The sequence below is a fragment of the Gossypium raimondii genome, chromosome 12 (genome assembly GCF_025698545.1).
Source record: "Gossypium raimondii isolate GPD5lz chromosome 12, ASM2569854v1, whole genome shotgun sequence".
In the NCBI taxonomy this organism is placed as follows: domain Eukaryota; kingdom Viridiplantae; phylum Streptophyta; class Magnoliopsida; order Malvales; family Malvaceae; genus Gossypium; species Gossypium raimondii.
Window position 1 is genome coordinate 18,448,130 of NC_068576.1, and position 19,452 is coordinate 18,467,581.

Here is a 19,452-nt window from a genome sequence, read left to right on the forward strand (position 1 = left end):
AACTTTATCGATAGCAAACTCTGATCATAAAAGTTTACTATTCTTATGGAGACTCACTCCATGAATGCAATTATAAATATTTTAATTAATAAAATAAAAATATGGAAAAATGAGATAGTTTTATTTTAAAAAGCCAGTTACAATTATAATTTTCATTTTATGCTTTAATTTGATTTTTACCTATTGAGTTGGTGTTATTGAATTGACACTAAACTGAATAAAAAGCTTTATAATAATTTAGATATAGATTAAGAGATCACAGGTACCGTTGACATAGAAGTTAATATAAATATGTCATACTATTTGTGTAAACGAAATGTTAGATGTTTAGGCTTTTTTTTTTTTTTTTTTGTTATGGATCGGATATGAATATGGTTTTTTGAAGAAGGTGAAACGGGCTTGGATGCACTTGAAAGACGAGCGTTGGAGTTTATGCTATGGGACATTCTCTTAAATTTTAAGTCAGTAAAATGATAATTATTATGAAAGAAAAATAGATTTGTAAAGAAGATGAAGATTGAGGGACTTATTATGAAATTTAACATATCTTTCAGAACTTGTTTTGTTTTTTGTACGTCTTCCTTTCCAGTGGAACAATAATGCACGCACGAATGGGCCCAAAACATAATATTTTAAACAACTCCTTTTTCTTTATTCAAAAAAGAAAACTCTATTTTTTTCTTTAATTTAATGAACAAAATTTGGTCTAAAGTCAGGGAGTTTGACCTGGCAACCTATGTAATTTGTAAGCATTAGCCGGCTGCTGACTATATAGGACGTTTGAATTTCATCTTATCATCAACCCCCAGCCCCAGCAGATTCATCCCACCGCCGTTTGCTCTTTTTTTTCCTTCAATTATTTTCCTGTCCCCATTTGTGCAATTCTTGTCCTTATTCTTCTGTTATTTTCCTATATATATCCGAGTCTGGACATTCTAAAATTACAGCTCTATCATCAGCTTTATTCAAAAAGCTTTGCAATTTGATTAAGAAGTTGTCCCCATGGAAGCTTATTCTTCTTATGCTGCTGCCGCTGCTGCCTCGAGTTCAGAAGAAGCAAGAGCGTTGAAGGCTCCACAGGCTTCATTTCATGGATCACTTCATTCCGTGCGTAAGCCATTGTCAAAGCCCTGGAAGAAGCCAATTGCACCATTTCCTCCAACACCACCAAAGGTTTACACGGTAGACCCTATAAACTTCCGGGACTTGGTTCAACAGCTGACTGGTGCACCTCAGTTCATGTCCCAATCCCATAATCAGACCTCCACATCTCAGTTTCAGGCTCAGCTGCCTCAGCAACAGCGTCTCCAAAGAGTGGCACCTCCCGCTCTTCACGTTGCAGCACCGCCATTGTCTAGGACAGAAGTTTCTGCACCATTGCATCTCGTTTCTGGATTATACCACACTACATCCCAGAACCAGAATTTCTCAGATAATGCCATGTTTACTTCGACTTCACTTGGACTGACCTTGTCACCATCTTTGTTTAATTGGTGCACTTTCCCCATTCTCAGTCCCGGAACATTGGCCAGCTTGGAGCAAAGCACTGTTCCTTAGATCATACATCAAGCTAGCTAGCATCAGTACCTAATTACTATATATCTGCTGATAGTTTAATTCATGCTTATTACTAAGAGAATGTCTGTAAGATTAAAACTACATTCTTTTGTTGTTGTAGTAGTTTACATATGTCGTAGAAGAAGTCTTCATCTCTTGCATTATAATGTATACTATTTCACCCAGTCATCAATAAAAAGCTACCTGATTGTTTTGGAGGAAGCTTTGGAATGTCATCTCTAAATACATAACAAAACATTTCACCAATTGGTGCATTAACAGTGTAGTAATGAGTTGATAGTGTTTTTCATTAAGAAGAAGGATTTGATTGTTTAGAGCAACTTGTCAAATCAACTCACTTTGATTAGAGAGGTGTACTCATCAAAAACACTTCGCTTGAAAGTCACACTCGTCTTGCATAATTGCCGATATCAGATCTTGTATACTTTGCATATAGATCTCACTCAATCACATCAAAACCTATGTGAAACTACTTACAAAGATAAGACTTTTTATAACTACCAAAATGCACATGTCAAATGTTCACCATGACTCAACAAACTTATTACTTAGCGAAATAGTTGGTGTTGGAAATATATTACTATAAACAAAATCGTTAGCACTGACAAGAAACCGAACTAATAAATAAAGCAATACTATGCCATGGAAAAACCGCTGCCTTAGAAATGATTTTGCCTTGATCAGTGTAAAAACAAAATGAACGTCGTCCCCCAAGGATAACATAGTATTTCCAAATTCAAACACCTGAACGAGGAAGATGAAACTCAAAAGGATTGCTCTTCTCATAAAAGTCGGGAAATAAACTGGAAGAAACTCGGGTAAATCACACTACGTTCAATTCTCAGGAAAGATTGGAGGGGTCATAGACGATCCCGCTTAAAACCCAATCTCCTAGGCAGAATGTTGCACTAATGTAAACTAGTAAAACATCGGAATTTTTAGAGAGTAAGAACAGGAGAAAAAAGAGAGAACTGAGTTTTCTTATTTTTCTGTGTTGTAAAAAATGAATAGAATAGTCTGTTATTTATATTATTTTTAGTAGGGGCAAAATGGTAAAATAATAGTTTCAATTTTCAAAAATAGTAAAGATTTTCCTTAATAGAAAATATTCTGCAACAATCAGAGGATTTTCCTCAACCGAAAAATATTCTACAACAGAAAATATTTTGAAAAAATATTTTTGATTTTACATTATCAACATTCCCCCACTAATGCAAAAGAATTGGAAAATGTTTTAAACATGAGAAAAGGCAAAACATGATAAGAGCAATAGCGAAATTAGCTACTTAAGCACTAGTATCTTGTGGATTTGAACTAGTACGTAATGAAATGAGTGATTCTTCTCTTTAACAAGTGAACGAATCTTAAACTTGTTAAGATAGGGGTTAACTCATGACACACGACTAATCTCAAGTCCAATTAAGTTCTGGGATAATATACCTCGGAATGCTGGTAAGTGCTTTAAAAAAATAACCCAACGTCTTTCATAGAAGGTGGCTAATCCTTCACACTTACGTAGGTGATTTCATCAATTCTATCTCAATATAGACCACCCGGATCAGGGCTATGAAACCATTAAGAGCATTTAATAATCTTAACCTCTTAGTTTTAAAATTTGGTGAATTCATCAAGTCTGTCTCAATAAAACCACCCAAACTCTGGATAAGAATTCATTAAGAGTAAGAAACTCAACCTCAAACATCGGTGAATTCATCAAGCCCGTCTCACTAGGACCACCGAAACTTTGGGCTATGAACTCATCAAGAGCAAGGAGCTCATCCTTATATATGTACATTGTGTGCTATAGGGATAGGTAAAGATGTACACTATGAGTCTTTCCATGGTTTCATTTGACCACATTGAACTTAGAAGACTAAGTTGGGTATCCACCATGAATTCCTTAACCAGTAGGATTAAAACCCACTCTCATTTACAAATCAAGAACCATTTTCCTACATAACCCTTTGGCTAGTGGATCAGCTAGGTTTCTCTTAGATTTTACGTACTCCATAATTAGTACTTCATTCTTTATTAAGTGTCTCACATATTCATGTTTTATTCATATATGCCTTTTCTTGCCATTGTAAGCCTAGTTTTGAGCAACAAAAATGGCGGCTTGTGAATCACATAATAAAGACACATGAGGTGTAAGTTTCCTCCATAAAAGAATCTCTACAAGAAGATTCTTGAGCCACTCGACCTTTTTCCTTACTCACTCAAGAGTTATAAACTCCGATTCCATTGTGGAGTGAACAATACACGTATGTTTAGTAGACTTCCAAGAAATAGTTGATCCATCCAAAATAAAGACATACCCACTTGTAGAGCTAACTTTATCAGTTACCCAGTTTGCATCACAATATCTTTCTAGGGCTACAGGGTATTCCACAAATTCCAACTTCCAAGTTATTGTACTCTAATTTCACTCAAAACCATTTGGGGAAAGTTTAACCTTGATAGCATAGTAACTTGTGAACCATGACACTTTCCCTCACTTACTATGTTGATACCCTCATCAATATGAGGCCACACTTTTAGTAACCTTGTTGCGTTGAGTTGACATTTTAGTTTCAAGTCTATCTTGGGCCTTCAAGGCCTAATGTTATGATCCATTCAATGCGCATCAGACATAGACTTGAACTTAAGTTTCATTTTAATCATTGGTGTAGTCTTTTTTTTATGCCCATTCCTCTACCAAACACTTGGACTCAATGCCACAACATATAATCATTAGGTTACAACCTTGAGGAACCCTTAATGGTATGACCCTTTGTCGACTAAATATTACCATGCTTTTGATACTTAAAAATGCATCCTCTAGATGTGGCATCAACCACACTCTTGTGACATCCCGCTAGATGCATCTCTCTGGACGTGGTTTATGCCAACCACCCCTTGCGGCCTCAACACTAAATCTCTCAACATAAGAAATTTAGACACATTGGTCATCCCCAACTTAGGCCCTCTCAGTCCCTCCATGGTCACCCCATTGGGTGTAGCCATCTTGGCCAACCGCAACACATATGGCACCACCAAACTAGGTCAATCTTAATGTCAATTTTGGACTTTAATGCTTATTCACAAGCCAACTCTATCACATCATTTCTTTCTTCGCACAATCCCATAGGTTTTCTGAACAAGACATCCCCCATAAGTTCTCTTGTTCAAGTTCTCGGACTCGATAATCCTCTAGTCTTTTTGGTTAAAAATTTTGTGATGTGTGGACCAGCTCCACAAAGCTCATGTATTAATAGCTCATTATGGATAAAGGCATCATAAGCCCTATCCCAAACGCAAGGAACTAGTGATTCGCTCATGGTCCTCCAACCAACTCAAACTCAAGGGTCCTTTGACCCACTTAAACTCAAGCTCGCTAGGCCTTCCAAGCCCATCTTGACCATAATGGCCCACTAGCTAACACAGATAGAGCTTACAATCACTTCAATGCTACTTAGGCACACTCTTACACTACTTCGCTGCCTTTAAATTGAATGACTCAATATCACACCAATATATTTATAAATCTAATTTCCCCTTCATTGTCTATTTTTTTCTTTTCTGAGATTTAAACCCTAAGACCCTTTAGGATTTCACGATACCCAGAGTTTACAATCAAGTCTCATAGGCTCAACTCTCACCTTAGAATAGGCAACCCAGAGTTAAACCACCTAAGATCTAAATCAACAAAGCCAAACCCGTATTCTAGTACCTTACAGCTCCACACTCAGGTTATAAGCTCGCGTTATCAAGCTCGGCTTCTAAATTTCCTGTATAAGCCTTCATTGGTTCTAGTAACGGGAAACAAAAACAATTCTCACATTTAAGTAGTAGTAAAGATATCACTTCTAAATTGTTGGAAATATACTACTGCAAACAAAACCGTTAGCACTAATAAGAAACCAAACTAATAAATAAATCAATCATTGTACCATCAAAGAACCATTGCCTTAGAAGCGATTTTACCTTGATCGATGTAATAGAAAATAGACATTGCCCCTAAAGGTTAACACAATACTTCCAAATTCATACACCCAAATGAAGAAGATGAAACTCAAAATATTTCTCTTTTCGTAAAAGTTGAGAAATAAATTGGAAGAAACTCGGGTAACCCACATTAGGTTCAATTTCCAGGAAAGATATGAGGGATCATAGATAAAATATCTCACTAATGTAATTTAGTAAAACACCAGAATCGTAGAGAACATGAACGGGAAAGAAAAGAGATAACTGAGTTTTCTTGTTTTTCTGTGTTGTGAAAAATGAGTAGAATAGCCTACTATTTATATTGTTTTCAGAAGGGGAAAATGGTAAAATGGCACTGTTAGTTTCCAAAAATAGTAAAGGAATTTCCTCAGCAGAAAATATTTTGCAACTGTCAGAGGATTTTCCTCAATCAAAAAATATTCTACAACAGAAAATATTTTGAAAAAATATTTCTAATTTTGCATTATCAACAATTGGCTTCTTGGGATCCTTATGAAGGACTTATTTATACCTTCCATTAATTTCGAGAGACATTCATGTACATACAACTTACAGATACTCTGCTGAAACACTTACCCATATGTTTCTCCTTCAACTTATCCACACATTATGTGAACCATTTTCAACCACTTAAACAACCTCTTTGTATTAACATGATGTAATTTATAACGTAGGATAATAATTATTGTATTGTAAATATATAGCTAAAAAAATGAGGTGATGGAAAATGGTTCATGCATGGTGGTTCTACTTCCACAAATAAACAATTAGGGGAGAAGAACCCACTAAATTGAATGAAGCCAAAACTCTACACAATGTACCACATGAAATTAATTCTCAGTAATCTTACCAATTGCATGGAGTTAATTAAATCTATTTATTTAGTTTAATTAATGTATGCCTAACATTATAATATAAAGGCCCAAGGGAAACAAATTAGGGACGTTTAATAGAGGAATAAGACCTAAGGTAAGTGTAAAATAACTAAGATTTTGTAATTGTTTCAACCAAAAAATAAAAAGAACAAAATTAATAATGCTTATTGATGTTAGTCAAAAGATCAAAATAGTGGATGGTATAAAATTTTGAGCAATTGTTTGTGAATTTTAATATTTCTTAGGTGCAAAACAAACATAAAATGTGAAATATAGGATCTAGAGTACATTTAATCTTATATCAATTTATGAATTTATATTCTAACATATATCATAAAAACAAAGTTAAGTAAAAATTTTGAATAAAAAAGAGGAAAGAATTTTCTACTAGTTTAGCATGTCTTCTGCTTGTTGTTTAGCATGTTTCTCTTGCTTCTTTTATTTTTAGGGTTTTGGTCGTCATCTTGGTGGTTTTTGCATTTAGGGTCTCTTCGAATGGGAGAATGAAGGAAGATCTAGCCAACCTGAATATTTCAAAGGAAGAAGAATAACTGTTTCGGGGAGAAGGTAATGTAAATATGGTAAAGGAGGATTATAGATTTTGCTTGTTGGGGAGAGTGCTTAAGGATAGTGTAGTGAGTTTCTCATCATTAAAAAATACTCTCACAGATTTGTGGCATCCATTGGGTGGGGTGACTATCTCGAATAATGGAGATAAGAGGGTTATGTTTACGTTTTACTATGAAATGGATCTAAATAGGGTATGTGAAGGTATGTCGTGGAATTTTAATAGGCACTTAATCTGTAACACCCATAACTCATATCCATCATCGAAACAGGGTTACGAAGCATTACCAAAGTTTACAGGTCAAATAATCAGGCATTTCATATCATATAACGTTCATGTCAGAAACCATTCAAAATTAAACATATTGTCCCTTATACGAGCCCTCTAGGCCCAAAATACGTGTTAGAAACAAGTTGAGACTAGATCAGGTACTCAAAGAATTTTTCAAAAAACATTGAAATTTTTCAAAGTTGCAGAGGTCACATGGCCGTGTGACTCACATGGCCAATAGACACACTCGTGTTTTAGACCGTGTGCACATTCGAAATAGGGACACACGACCGTGTCCCAACCCATGTCCGTGCCCATGTAACTCCCTCACTTGAGCTACACGGCCAAACCACACGCCCGCGTGCTAAGCCATGTGAGCATACTGACTTGCACAATTTAAAAGATACACGGGATACACAGCTGTGTCACCTGGTCGTGTGGCATACACAGCTGAGACACATGCCCGTGTCTCTGCCCATGTGGATGAAAATATGCCATTTTTCAAGCCATATTTCTCACCCAATTTGACACCAACCTAACTCTCAACATTTTTTCACATCAACAAGCCATAACAAGGCATTCAAAACAACCCAAAATCAAGTCTTAAACAAGAAATATCACCACATACAACCAATATGCCCTTGGGCACCTCAAATGACAACTTAAAAAGTCAACCAAGTATCCAAACTTGCCTAAATGACCAAATACATATATGCATATTCAAGCCACACTTTACTTTTCATCATTCTACCATATTAAATACACATCAAATATGATAATGCCACATATATATATGCATCAAAATATACCAAACACAAGCCAATTATATACCAACATTGGCCAAATTAACCTATACATGCCATTATAACCGGATTAATTTACTGAAAGTACCAAAAGGACCAATGGATAGTGTGAAATAGCTCCGACCAGCTTTCAACCCGTACGAGCTTCTGAATTACTATAAAACATGGAAAATAACACAAAGTAAGTATTTAAGCTTAGTAAGTTCGTATAATACAGAATTTAACTTACCATATATCCATGAAATAGGTAAGTAAACAAAGCATATCTCAAACAATTTGGCCAAAAGCCTAAACGCATGATCACCAACATATTACCATGAGAATCACATATAAGATCCAACACACATGGTTGAAAATAATCATATTTCATGTAAATATCAGTAATAGTTCATATCGAACTCATAAAATTTTGCAACAGAACTGTGCTCGTTGAACCATTTAAAATATCGTTGGATACACGGTAGTACACACGAGGTGAACTGAACTGTAATCCGTCAATTCATATTCATGTACGCCCATACGAGTTATGAATCGGGAAGCTCATACGAGCTGCAAATCAGGAAGCTCATACGAGCTGTAAATTAGAAAGTTCATACGAGTTACAAATCAGGAAGCTCATACGAACTGTGGTGTGTCCGCAACACATGCAGGACCCAAACCAAATCGGTAACCCTAATGACATGTCATTTGTATCCTACGGATGTCTAAGGTTGAAACGGGACTTGGTAATCGTCGGATATACGATCGATATTTATACATGGCAATTATACAAATCACATACATATGATTTAATTAAATCATACAAATACTAATTTTAATTACACGAACTTACCTCGACAAATATACGTAGATACGAAGGCGACTAATCAAATATTCTCTTTGCCTTGATCTAACTCTGTACGAGGTCTGACAGGATCTATACGAATGAATTTAACTCATTTTAATATTATTCTCATTCAATTTAATCCAACATAGAATTTTCGCAAAATTACCTTTTTGCCCTACACTTTTAATTCCTTTGTAATTTAGTCCCTAGGCTCGAAAAATAAAATTCATAAAATTTAATCCTTACTCAAGCCTAGCCGATTTTATACATATTAATAGCAGCCCATATATTTCACAAAATTCACAAATTTTACCATAAATTTATCATCTTTTTATATTTAATCCTAATTAATAATTCCATCAAAATTCTCTTTACAAAAGTTGTTTATCTAACAACAACCATTCATTTTATATTATCAAACTTCAAAATTTAAGCATATTCATCAATGAATAAACCCTAATACTTTAACATTTTTGCAAATTAATCCCCAAACTAGCTAGCCTAAGCTACTACGATCTTGGAAACATAAAAATCATAAAAAATAGGAGAAAAATACATACCTAATTGAGCAAAATAAGCTTGTCCAAATTCAAGCTTCCATGGCTAGGTTTCTTTCTTCTTTTTTTTTTGGTGGAAGATGATGAGAATAGATTATTTTATTTTATTTATTATAACTTTAATCACTAATTTCCAAAATTACCCTTAATAATTTATTCAATTTCTAATTATGACTACTCATGCTTAACCACTAAGCACTTTAATGGCCTATTTATTATATAAGAACCTTCAATTTAAAATTATATAGCTATTTAATACCTTTAGCTATTAGAACACAATCTTTGCACTTTATGCAATTTAGTCATTTTTATCAAATTAGGCATGTAAACGATAAAATTTCTTAACGAAATTTTTATACGATATTTCTATCATATTGTAGACCATAAAATAATATTAAACTAAATTCTCTAACTTTGAATTTGTGGTCCTGAAACCACTATTCTGATTTCACTGAAACGGGTTGTTACAACTCTCCCCCTAAAGAGATTTTCGTCCTCGAAAATCTTACCAAAAAAGAGATTCGAATATTGCTTTCTCACAGCTTCCTCAGGTTCCCAAGTAGCTTCTTCTATTTCGTGTCATTTCCAGAGAAATTTTACTAAAGCTATGTTTTTATTTCTCAATTCTTTCACTTCTTATACCAAAAATCTTCTCGGTTCTTCACTGTATGTAATGTCAGGCTAAATTTCGACATCCGTTGGAGAAATAATATGTAAAGGTTCAGATCGATACCTTCGTAACATAGACACATGGAAGACAATGTGGATTCTTTCAAGTTCTGACGGTAATGCTAATCAGTACGCAACAGGTCTGATTCTTTTAGTAATCTCATACGACCCAATAAATCGCGGACTCAGCTTTCCTTTACGATCGAACCGAAGAACTTTCTTCCAGGGCGAAACTTTCAAAAATACCCTGTCACTGACTTAAAACTCTATATCTTTACGTTTAAGATCTGCATAAGATTTCTAACGATCTGAAGCTGCTTTTAAGCCATCTCGAATCACTTTCACTTTTTCCTCAGTCTAGCGAATCAAATCAACCCTGTGTATCATTTTCTCACTAAGGTCAGTCCAATATAATAGATTTCAGCATTTGTGACCATACAGAGCCTCATACGGTGCCATCTTTATGCTCGACTAAAAACTATTATTATACTCGAATTCGACTAACGATAAATATTTCTCCCAATTACCTTCAAACTCTAAAACAAAACACCAAAGCATATCTTCAAGAATTTGAATCACACGCTCGGACTAACCATCGGTCAGAGACTGGCACTCCGTGTGGTCTGACAATCTCTGAAACATATAACTCCGTTAATCTGTCAAGTGAGAAATCTATAGTGCCGGAATAAAATATACAGACTTCGTCAAACAATCAACGATAACCGAAATTGCATCTTTCTTTTTCAGAGATAGGGGTAACCCTAATGCACAATCTATAGTAACTCAATCTCATTTTCACTTCGGCATCATCACTGGCTGTAACAGTCCTAAAGGTACCTAATGTTCAGCTTTAACTTGCTGACATACCAAACATTTAGATACAAAATTAGAAATATCACATTTCATTCCTAGCCACCATGTAAGGCCCCAAAATTTAAGCCTTTAATTTTTGTATGTTTTGACATAAATTGCTTGTTTGCTTTAATGGCTAAGTGATTTGGGTGTGTATGGGAGTGTTTGAGAAGCCTGGGTTCAAGTCTTGGCTTTTGTAGAATTTTTAGTTTTGCTCTAAAATGAATCTGGACATAGGCAGGTAGGCCTTATAAATATTAGTGTTGGTTTTATGTCCCAAAATGAGCCTATAGTATAGTGGCAAGGTGGCATATGAAGTTCCCTTGAGGTCTGAGGTTCGAGTCTTGTGCTGCATTAAGGAGTGTTTATTTTTATCGCATGTACAATGAGGTGGTGGAGTTTGACTGAAATGCTGTGGAATTTGAATGGAGGAGTGTATCATGGAGAGAATAGTGGGATTATGATTGGGTGGAGAAAATCAAGGAGGGATAAGGGGAGAGATTTTAGGAGAAAATCAAGGAGTTACTTAGTGAGGAGAGTTATGTCGTTTGGGGTAATTGAGGCATTGAGAATTCAGCTAGGGGAGGGGGTTGTACTGAATTTAGTCTCTTAACACTAAAGGTATTCAATTTTGGTTCTTTTGTGGAGTTTCTCTATCAGTTTATTTTGATTTCGGTGAGTTCTAGGGTTCACGTTTTAGTTTGGGTGCCGAATTTTACCAAGTTCTAGAAGTTCCTTCTCAGGTTTGTTCACTTTTCGATTTTGTTTTCTTCTTCCCTTTTCTTTCTGTTTGCCAAATATTCCTCCCTTCTCCCCTCTCACTTTGCTGCTAAATCCTCCTTTCTCCTTTCCCCTTTCAATCTCTCTCTTGGTCGAATCCTTTTTTTCTCCTCCTCTTTTTCTTTGACAGGTTATCCCTCTCTTTCTTTCTGTTCTGATATTATTTTACCTTTTATTATTTTCTTCTCTTTTTGACAGAAAGCGATCTCTCTATTTTGAGAGTGGTTCATCCGATTATCACCTTTTACCCTATTTCTCTGCGCTGATCTTCTCATCGTTGTTTTTACTGTCTCGGTGCTGCAAGTATTCTTGGTTATCGGTAAAGTTTGAATACTCTTTACTTTTTGTTTAAAATCAGTTCTCTTTCTTTCTTTTTCATTAAAATTGAATACTCCTCTTGGCCACTATTTTGGCCTAGTTAGTTTATGAATATCTGTGTTGTGGTACAGGTAATCGTTAAGTGGGTGACTTTTTTGGTTAGGAGTCTTGAAGGAGTTAAGTCACCCCCTATCAAGCAAGGTAAGGATGATGTGTGGTTTAAGTGTTATTAAGTGGGTGTCTTGCTTTAAGGGCTGACTTGTGATTTGATTAAATTTAGGTTGGTGTGCGTAGAGGCTTACGCGTTTCTCGTAATCAGGTGTGTAATCACACCATCTCTCAACTGCAAATCCGTAAAAGTAAAAAAGTCAGCAAAGATAGAACCGAGACCATATGAGCTTGCGAATGCTCGTGTGGTGAATCGAGCTCACGAAACACGGTGTTAGAATGTAAAGGCCTCCACGAACATTTTTATGGGCTTAGGCCGTAATGGGCCTAAAGGACCAAAATACCCTCGAAGGGTAAACTCACTGAAATACCCTCAAAGGGTAAAATGATCGAAATACCCCCGAAGGGTAAAATAACTACAATACCCCCGAAGGGTAAAATGACCGAAATACCCCCGAAGGGTTAAATGATCGAAATACCCTCGAAGTGTAAAATAACTGTTATACCCCTAGGAGTTGAAATATGTGTATGACCGATTTGCTTTATAATATATATATATATGACTGTTACTCAATATGACATACTGCATACATGTATGATATATGACATGACATACTGTATGAGGTTGGGATTCTGATATAGGAGAAGTATACTATACTGGTGGTTTTGCCACATATACTGTTACTGGCAGCCTTGCTACGTTACTCTTACTGGCAAATCTACTGCGTCATTATTAGTGGCAGCTTTGTTGCGATATAGGTGTGTTTGTTGGGTGGGTCGATTTTATCCCCACATGGGATGTTGGTGGTACGGAGTGGTGTGTTGGCTGGATTGGGATAGGTTGCATAACTGTATTGTACTAATTACTGTATTGGGCTAAGGCCTTAGCCCACTCACTGTTACTGTACTAGGCTTAGGCCCACACTGTACTGTTATTGAATAGGGCTCAGGCTCTGGCTATTACTGCATGTTGTATGTGGATTGTTTGGTAAGGGATTACACACTGAGTTTCGTAAACTCACCCTCTCCTCTTAACTGTGCAAGTAATCCTCAGTCTTATGCGATTCGTTGCCGCGAGGGACTCAGAGGTGGTCACACAACTGTTGTTGTTCACACTTGCTCTTATTTTACTTTAAATTATAAGTTGGGTTTTTGTTTTGTAATAAGGCCTTTAATTTGGGTTTTAAATTTTAATTGGGCTTTTGCTTACATATTTTATACTGCTAGTTAGGTGAAAACGAATTTTCAAAATAATTATTGTTTTCAGAGACACAAACTTTAAACGTTAGAGTTTTCAAATGCATTCGCGTTTTAAATCAACTTAATATAATAATAGCAGTTAATAAGGCAAACATTTGGTTAAGTGTTTCATTAAATATTACCAAAGAGGTTTTCAAACTTAAGAAACGAGTTTTATCAACAAGTCTAAATTTAGAGAGACACTTCAATGTGACACACCAGATACGGCCATAACGTCTAGGCCGGGGTTAGGTTGTTACATTTAGTGGTATTAAAGCCGAGTTGTAAAACTCGACTGTGGAATGGGTTTTGAAAAAAATAATTGGAATTTTTGGAAAACTATTTTGAATTATTTTTTAAGGTTACAAGTGTGCACACCGAGTCTCCAGCGCCGAATATGTAAGTTTCTATATACTGTAAACTTCTTAAATTGAAATATATTGAGAGATTACTATAGATAGTGGGACTGTACTGAAACTCTTTTGTTAAAGTAAACAGAAACTGTAGGGAAACTGAAATCTGTAGGGAGACTTTTGTTTTGCGAAAACAAAACTATGACTACTGCTTTTTCATAAGATATCTGTTAAAAATTACTGGAACTATAAAATTGATGCATAAAACTTCTTAAAACAGATAATTTGATATTCGATATGAGCATTAGGGGTACTCGCGAAAGGGGTACACGTGGCTGCGGTAGAGACCGAGGAAATGCTAGGGCTGGGTCTTCGGCATCAGGACACATGCCTAATGTTGGGGCTAGGGAAGCACCAACTTCACCAGTGAATGAGACAGGATCATTTGATTGAATGGCTGGGGATGATGCATAATCCCAAGCTATGCTCCATATTCTGGAAAGGGTCACAGGGACCAGTACTGGTGCTGTAGGCCATGGGTCAATTTCAGAACAACTTCGATCGAACGGAGCAAAAATTTTTAAGGGTATTTCTGGAGTAGCCCCTAATGTTGCTGAATACTGGTTGGAAGCCACAGAGATAATAATGGATGATCTTGACTGCACTTTTGAGCAAAAGCTAAAAGGTGCAATGTCTTTACTGCGAGATGAGGCCTATCAGTGGCGGCTTACTGTGAGAGAACGTACTCACGTCGATCGGTTAACATGGGATTTCTTTAAGTCAGCCTTTCACGAAAAGTATGTGCCGCAAGTTATGTGGACGCCCGAAGAAAGTAATTTTTGAGTTTGATCCAGGGGAATAAAACTGTGGCTGAGTATGAGGCAGAGTTCTTGCGACTGAGTTGCTATAGTCGTGAGATAGTGGCGACTGAATATGAACATTGTGTGTGATTTGAGGACGGCCTCCGGGACAAGTTGCGAGTTTTGATAGCTCTATAGAGGGAGCGAGATTTTGCTGCCCTAGTTGAAAAGGTGAAAATCGTCGAGGATGTGAAGCGCTCTGAGCGTCAGAACCGTGAGAAAGATAGGGGTAGGTTTAAGAGGGATTCAGAGCCCTCAAGTTCTTTTAGAAGGCCTAAAAAGAAGGCAAGGTTTGATGGGCCAGTCCGAGCTGGGTTTATTGTTGCTAGACTACAGCCTTGTGCTGACTGTGGGAGACATCATCTAGGTGAGTGTTGGAAGAAGATTATGGCATGTTTCAGATGTGGGTCTAAGGAGCATCAAGTTAAGGATTGTCCTCTGAGGCCTACTTAGATGCAAACTGCAGGTTAGGGTTTTGTTCAGCCAGTGAGAGGTGGTCAATAACCACCGAGAGGCCGTGGGCAGGCTAGAGGTGGAAATGGTGTAGGACGAGGTCGTGGAACATTAGGCAGAGGTGTTGGTAACAGTGAGGTATGACAGCCAGCACTGGTTTATGCTGCTCATCACCGAGAGGATGGTGAGGCTCCAGATGTTAAAATCGGTACGTTTCTAATTCATAATGTACCTTACACTGCGTTATTTGATATAGGGTCTACACATTCATATATTGCAAGCACTGTGTCTGGCACCTTGGGTATCATGTGTGAGAGTACTGTTAATGAGATGATTGTGTTAAGTCCACTAGGACAATCAGTAAGGGTAGACAAGTTGTTCAGAGATGTACCCCTAGAGGTTCAAGGAGTTATATTTCTAGCGAATTTAATGGAGCTACTGTTTGGTGAATTCGACCTAATCTTGGGGATGGATTGGTTGGTTAAACACCGTGCAAGTTTGGATTATGCGGCTAAGTTATGGTGTTAAAGACTATTGAGGATGAGGAAGTGGTTGTAATTGGGAAGCGAAGGGACTTTCTGTCTAATGTGATCTCTGCATTAAGGGCTAAAAAACTGGTTCGCAAGGGTTGTGAGGCGTTTCTAACCTATGTTGGTGTATCTGATTATGAGGGTCCTTCTGTTGGAGATATCAAAACTGTTAAGGATTTTTCTAATATTTTTCCTGATGAGCTCCCTGGGTTACCTCCAAGCCGCGAAGTTGAATTTGGAATTGAGCTTTTACCAGGAACGGCTCTAGTTTCTATCACCCCTTATAGGATGGCACCGAAGGAGCTGGTAGAATTAAAAGCTCAAATCCAAGAACTATTGGATCGAGGATTCATTCCACCTATTGTGTCTCTATGAGGAGCACCAGTGTTGTTCGTTAAGAAGAAGGATGAGACTGTGCGCATGTGCATCGACTATCGGTAATTGAATAAACTGGCTATCAAGAATAAGTATCTTTTACTGAGGATAGATGATTTATTTGATCAGTTTCAAGGAGCTTCAGTTTTCTCCAAAATAGATCTTCGTTCTGGGTACCATCAGTTGAGAGTTAGGGAGACTAATGTGTATAAGACTGCGTTTAGGACTCGTTATAGTCATTACAAGTTCCTAGTAATGCCGTTTGGGCAGACGAATGCACTAGCTGTCTTCATGGACCTAATGAACCGAGTATTTCAGCCCTACTTGGATTGGCTCATGGTGGTATTCATAGACAATATCTTAGTGTATTCAAAAATCAAGGATGAGCATGATGCACATCTCTGAATTGTTTTACAAATTTTAAGGGAGAAACAACTGTATGCTAAGTTCAGCAAGTGTGAGTTTTGGTTGGGAGAAGGGACATTTCTGGGTCATGTGGTATCTGTCAAGGGGATTAGGGTTGATCCCCAAAAAATTAAAGCTGTACTGGATTGGAAACCACCTTAGACCGTATCTGAAATTCATAGCTTCCTAGGTCTGGCAGGGTATTACAGACGTTTTGTTGATGGGTTTTCCTTAATTGCTGCCCCTCTGACTAAGTTGTTGCGTAAAAGGGTACCGTGTAACTGGGCTGATAAGTAGCAAGAAAGTTTTGAGAAACTGAAGAAAGTTCTGACTGAGGCCCCTGTCTTAATACAGTCAGAGTCTGGGAAGGAATTCATTGTCTACAATGATGCATCACACATTGGTTTGGGTTGTGTGCTGATGTAGGAGGGTAAGGTGATTGCTTATGCATCTCGTTAGCTTAAGCCTCACGAGGTGAATTACCTTACTCATGACTTGGATCTAGTTGCAGTGGTATTCCCACTGATAATTTGGAGGCATTATCTTTACGGTGAGAAGTGTACTATCTACACGGATCACAAGAGTCTTAACTACCTTCTCACTCAGAAGTAGTTGAATCTTAGGCAGCGAAGATGGATAGAGTTGCTTAAAGACTATGATTGCTCGATTGAATACCATTCTGGTAAGGCTAACGTGGTACCTGACACACTGAGCCGTAGGGCTGTATCTGATTTGATAGCGATGTTTGCTCGTCTTAGCCTGTTTGACGATGGTAGCTTGTTGGCTGAGCTGTAAGTTAGACTGACGTGGACTGAACAGATTAAGGGTAAATAGTTTTTGGATGAGTCACTGGTTCCTCGTTTTCGTTAGGTTGAGAATGGGCAAACTTTAGATTTTGGGTTAAATAGTGAAGAAGTACTGTGCTTCTGTGGGAGAGTTTGTGTATTAAAAGATGATGATTTGAAGCAGTCTATACTGTAAAAGGCGCATAGTAGTCCTTATGCTATGCATCCAAGAGGGAATAAAATGTATCGAGATCTTCGTGAGTTATACCGGTGGTCAGACTGAAACGTGAAGTAATTGAGCTTGTGGGTAAGTGTTTAACTTGTCAGCAGGTGAAGGCTGAACATCAGTTACCTTCAGGGTTGTTACAGCCAGTAAAGATTCCACTATGTAAGTGGGAGAGAATAACCATGGATTTTGTGAGTGGGGTGCCCTTAACGCCTACCAAGAAGGATTTGGTATGGGTTATTGTAGAGGGATTGACGAAATTTGCTCATTTTATACTAGTTCGTACTGATTACTCTTTGCAGAAGTTGGCTAAACTATATGTGACTGAGATTGCAAGATGCATGGGGTACCGATTTCTATTATATCAGACAGAGATCCTCGCTTTACGCCTCGATTTTGGAAGAAATTACATGAGGCTTTAGGTTCTAGACTGGACTTTAGTACTGCGTTTCATCCCAAGACAGATGGTCAGTCAGAGAGGGTGATTCAAATATTGGAGGATATGTTAAGGTGTTGTCTAATAGATTTCCGAGGCAACTGGGAAGGTTTATTTACCGCTAGTAGAGTTTGCGCATAATAATAGCTACCAGACCAGTATTCAAATGGAACCGTACGAAGCTATAGTTGGGTGAGCGGCGAGTTATGGGGCCAGAGTTAGTTTCTGATACCGAAGAGAAGGTAAAACTGATTCGAGATCGATTGAAGGAAGCATCTGATAGGCAAAAGTCTCACGCAGACCTTAAACACTGTGAGATTGAATTTTCTATGGGGGACTATGTTTTTCTTAAGGTGTCTCCATGGAAAAAGATATTGAGGTTTGGGCAGAAGGGTAAGCTTAGCCCTAGGATCATTGGGCCTTACCGTATATTGAAGTGTGTGGGACCGGTCGCCTATCAACTTGAGTTGCCTTTAGAATTAGACCGAATTCATGATGTGTTCCACGTCTCCATGTTAAGGCATTATCGCTCTGATCCCACACACATGTGTCAGTTGAGGAGATCGAGTTTAGACCAGATCTGACCTTCGAGGATGAGCCAGTGCAGATTTTGGACTGTAAGGTTAAAGTACTAAGAAAGAAGTCTATTCCTCTAGTCAAAGTGCTTTGGCATAATCACAGTTCAGAAGAAGCCACGTGGGAACCCGAAGAGGCAATGTGACAACAATACCCTCACCTATTCTGACCAGGTAAATTTCGAGGCCGAAATTTTGTTAAGGGGGTAGAGTTATAACGCCCCAAAATTTAAGTCTTTAATTTTTGCATGTTTTGACACAAATTGCTTGTTTGCTTTAATGTCTAAGTGATTTGGGTGTATATGGGAGTGTTCGAGAAGTCTAGGTTCAAGTCTTGGCTTTGTTCGAGAAGTCTGGGTTCAAGTCTTGGCTTTTGCAGAATTTTTAGTTTTGCTCTTAAATGAATCTGGACATAGGCAGGTAGGCCTTATAAATATTAGTGTTGGTTTTATGTCAAAAAATGAGCCTGTGGTATAGTGACAAGGTGGCCTGTGAAGTTCCCTTGAGGTCTGAGGTCCGAGTTCTGTGCTGCACTAAGGAGTGTTTATTTTTATCACCTGTGTAGTGAGGTGGTGGAGTTTGACTGAAATGCTGTGGAATTTGAATGGAGGAGTGTATCACGGAGAGAATAGTGAGATTGTGATTAGGTGGAGAAAATCAAGGAGGGATAAGGGGAGAGATTTTAGGAGAAAAATCAAAGAGTTGTTTAGTGAGGAAAGTTGTGCTATTTGGGGTAATTGAGGGGGTTGTGCATTATTTAGTCTCTTAACACTAAAGGTATTTGATTTTGGTTCTTTTGTGGAGTTTCTCTCTCAGTTTGTTTTGATTTCGGTGAGTTTCGGGGTTCACGTTTTAGTTTGGGTGCCAAACTTTACAAAGTTCTGGAAGTTTCTTCTCGTGTTTGTTCACTTTTCGATTTTGTTTTCTCTTTCCCTTTTCTTTCTATTTTCCTAATATTCCTCCCTTC

General features: G+C 37.5%; 2 protein-coding genes across 2 annotated transcripts; both read left to right on the top strand.

Annotated features, from left to right (window-relative positions):
* Positions 1-814: 814 nt before the first annotated feature.
* Positions 815-1,779, top strand: LOC105763464 (uncharacterized). Its single transcript, XM_012581708.2, has one exon. The coding sequence runs from the start codon at positions 1,003-1,005 to the stop codon at positions 1,555-1,557; it is 555 nt and encodes a 184-aa protein (XP_012437162.1). The 5' UTR covers positions 815-1,002; the 3' UTR covers positions 1,558-1,779.
* Positions 1,780-18,116: 16,337 nt separating this feature from the next.
* On the top strand, positions 18,117-18,631 carry LOC128035459 (uncharacterized). The gene is made up of 2 exons (XM_052625205.1): positions 18,117-18,303; positions 18,465-18,631. Exons 1-2 carry the CDS (start codon positions 18,117-18,119, stop codon positions 18,629-18,631), a joined length of 354 nt encoding a protein of 117 aa, XP_052481165.1.
* The last annotated feature ends 821 nt before the right edge of the window (positions 18,632-19,452 follow it).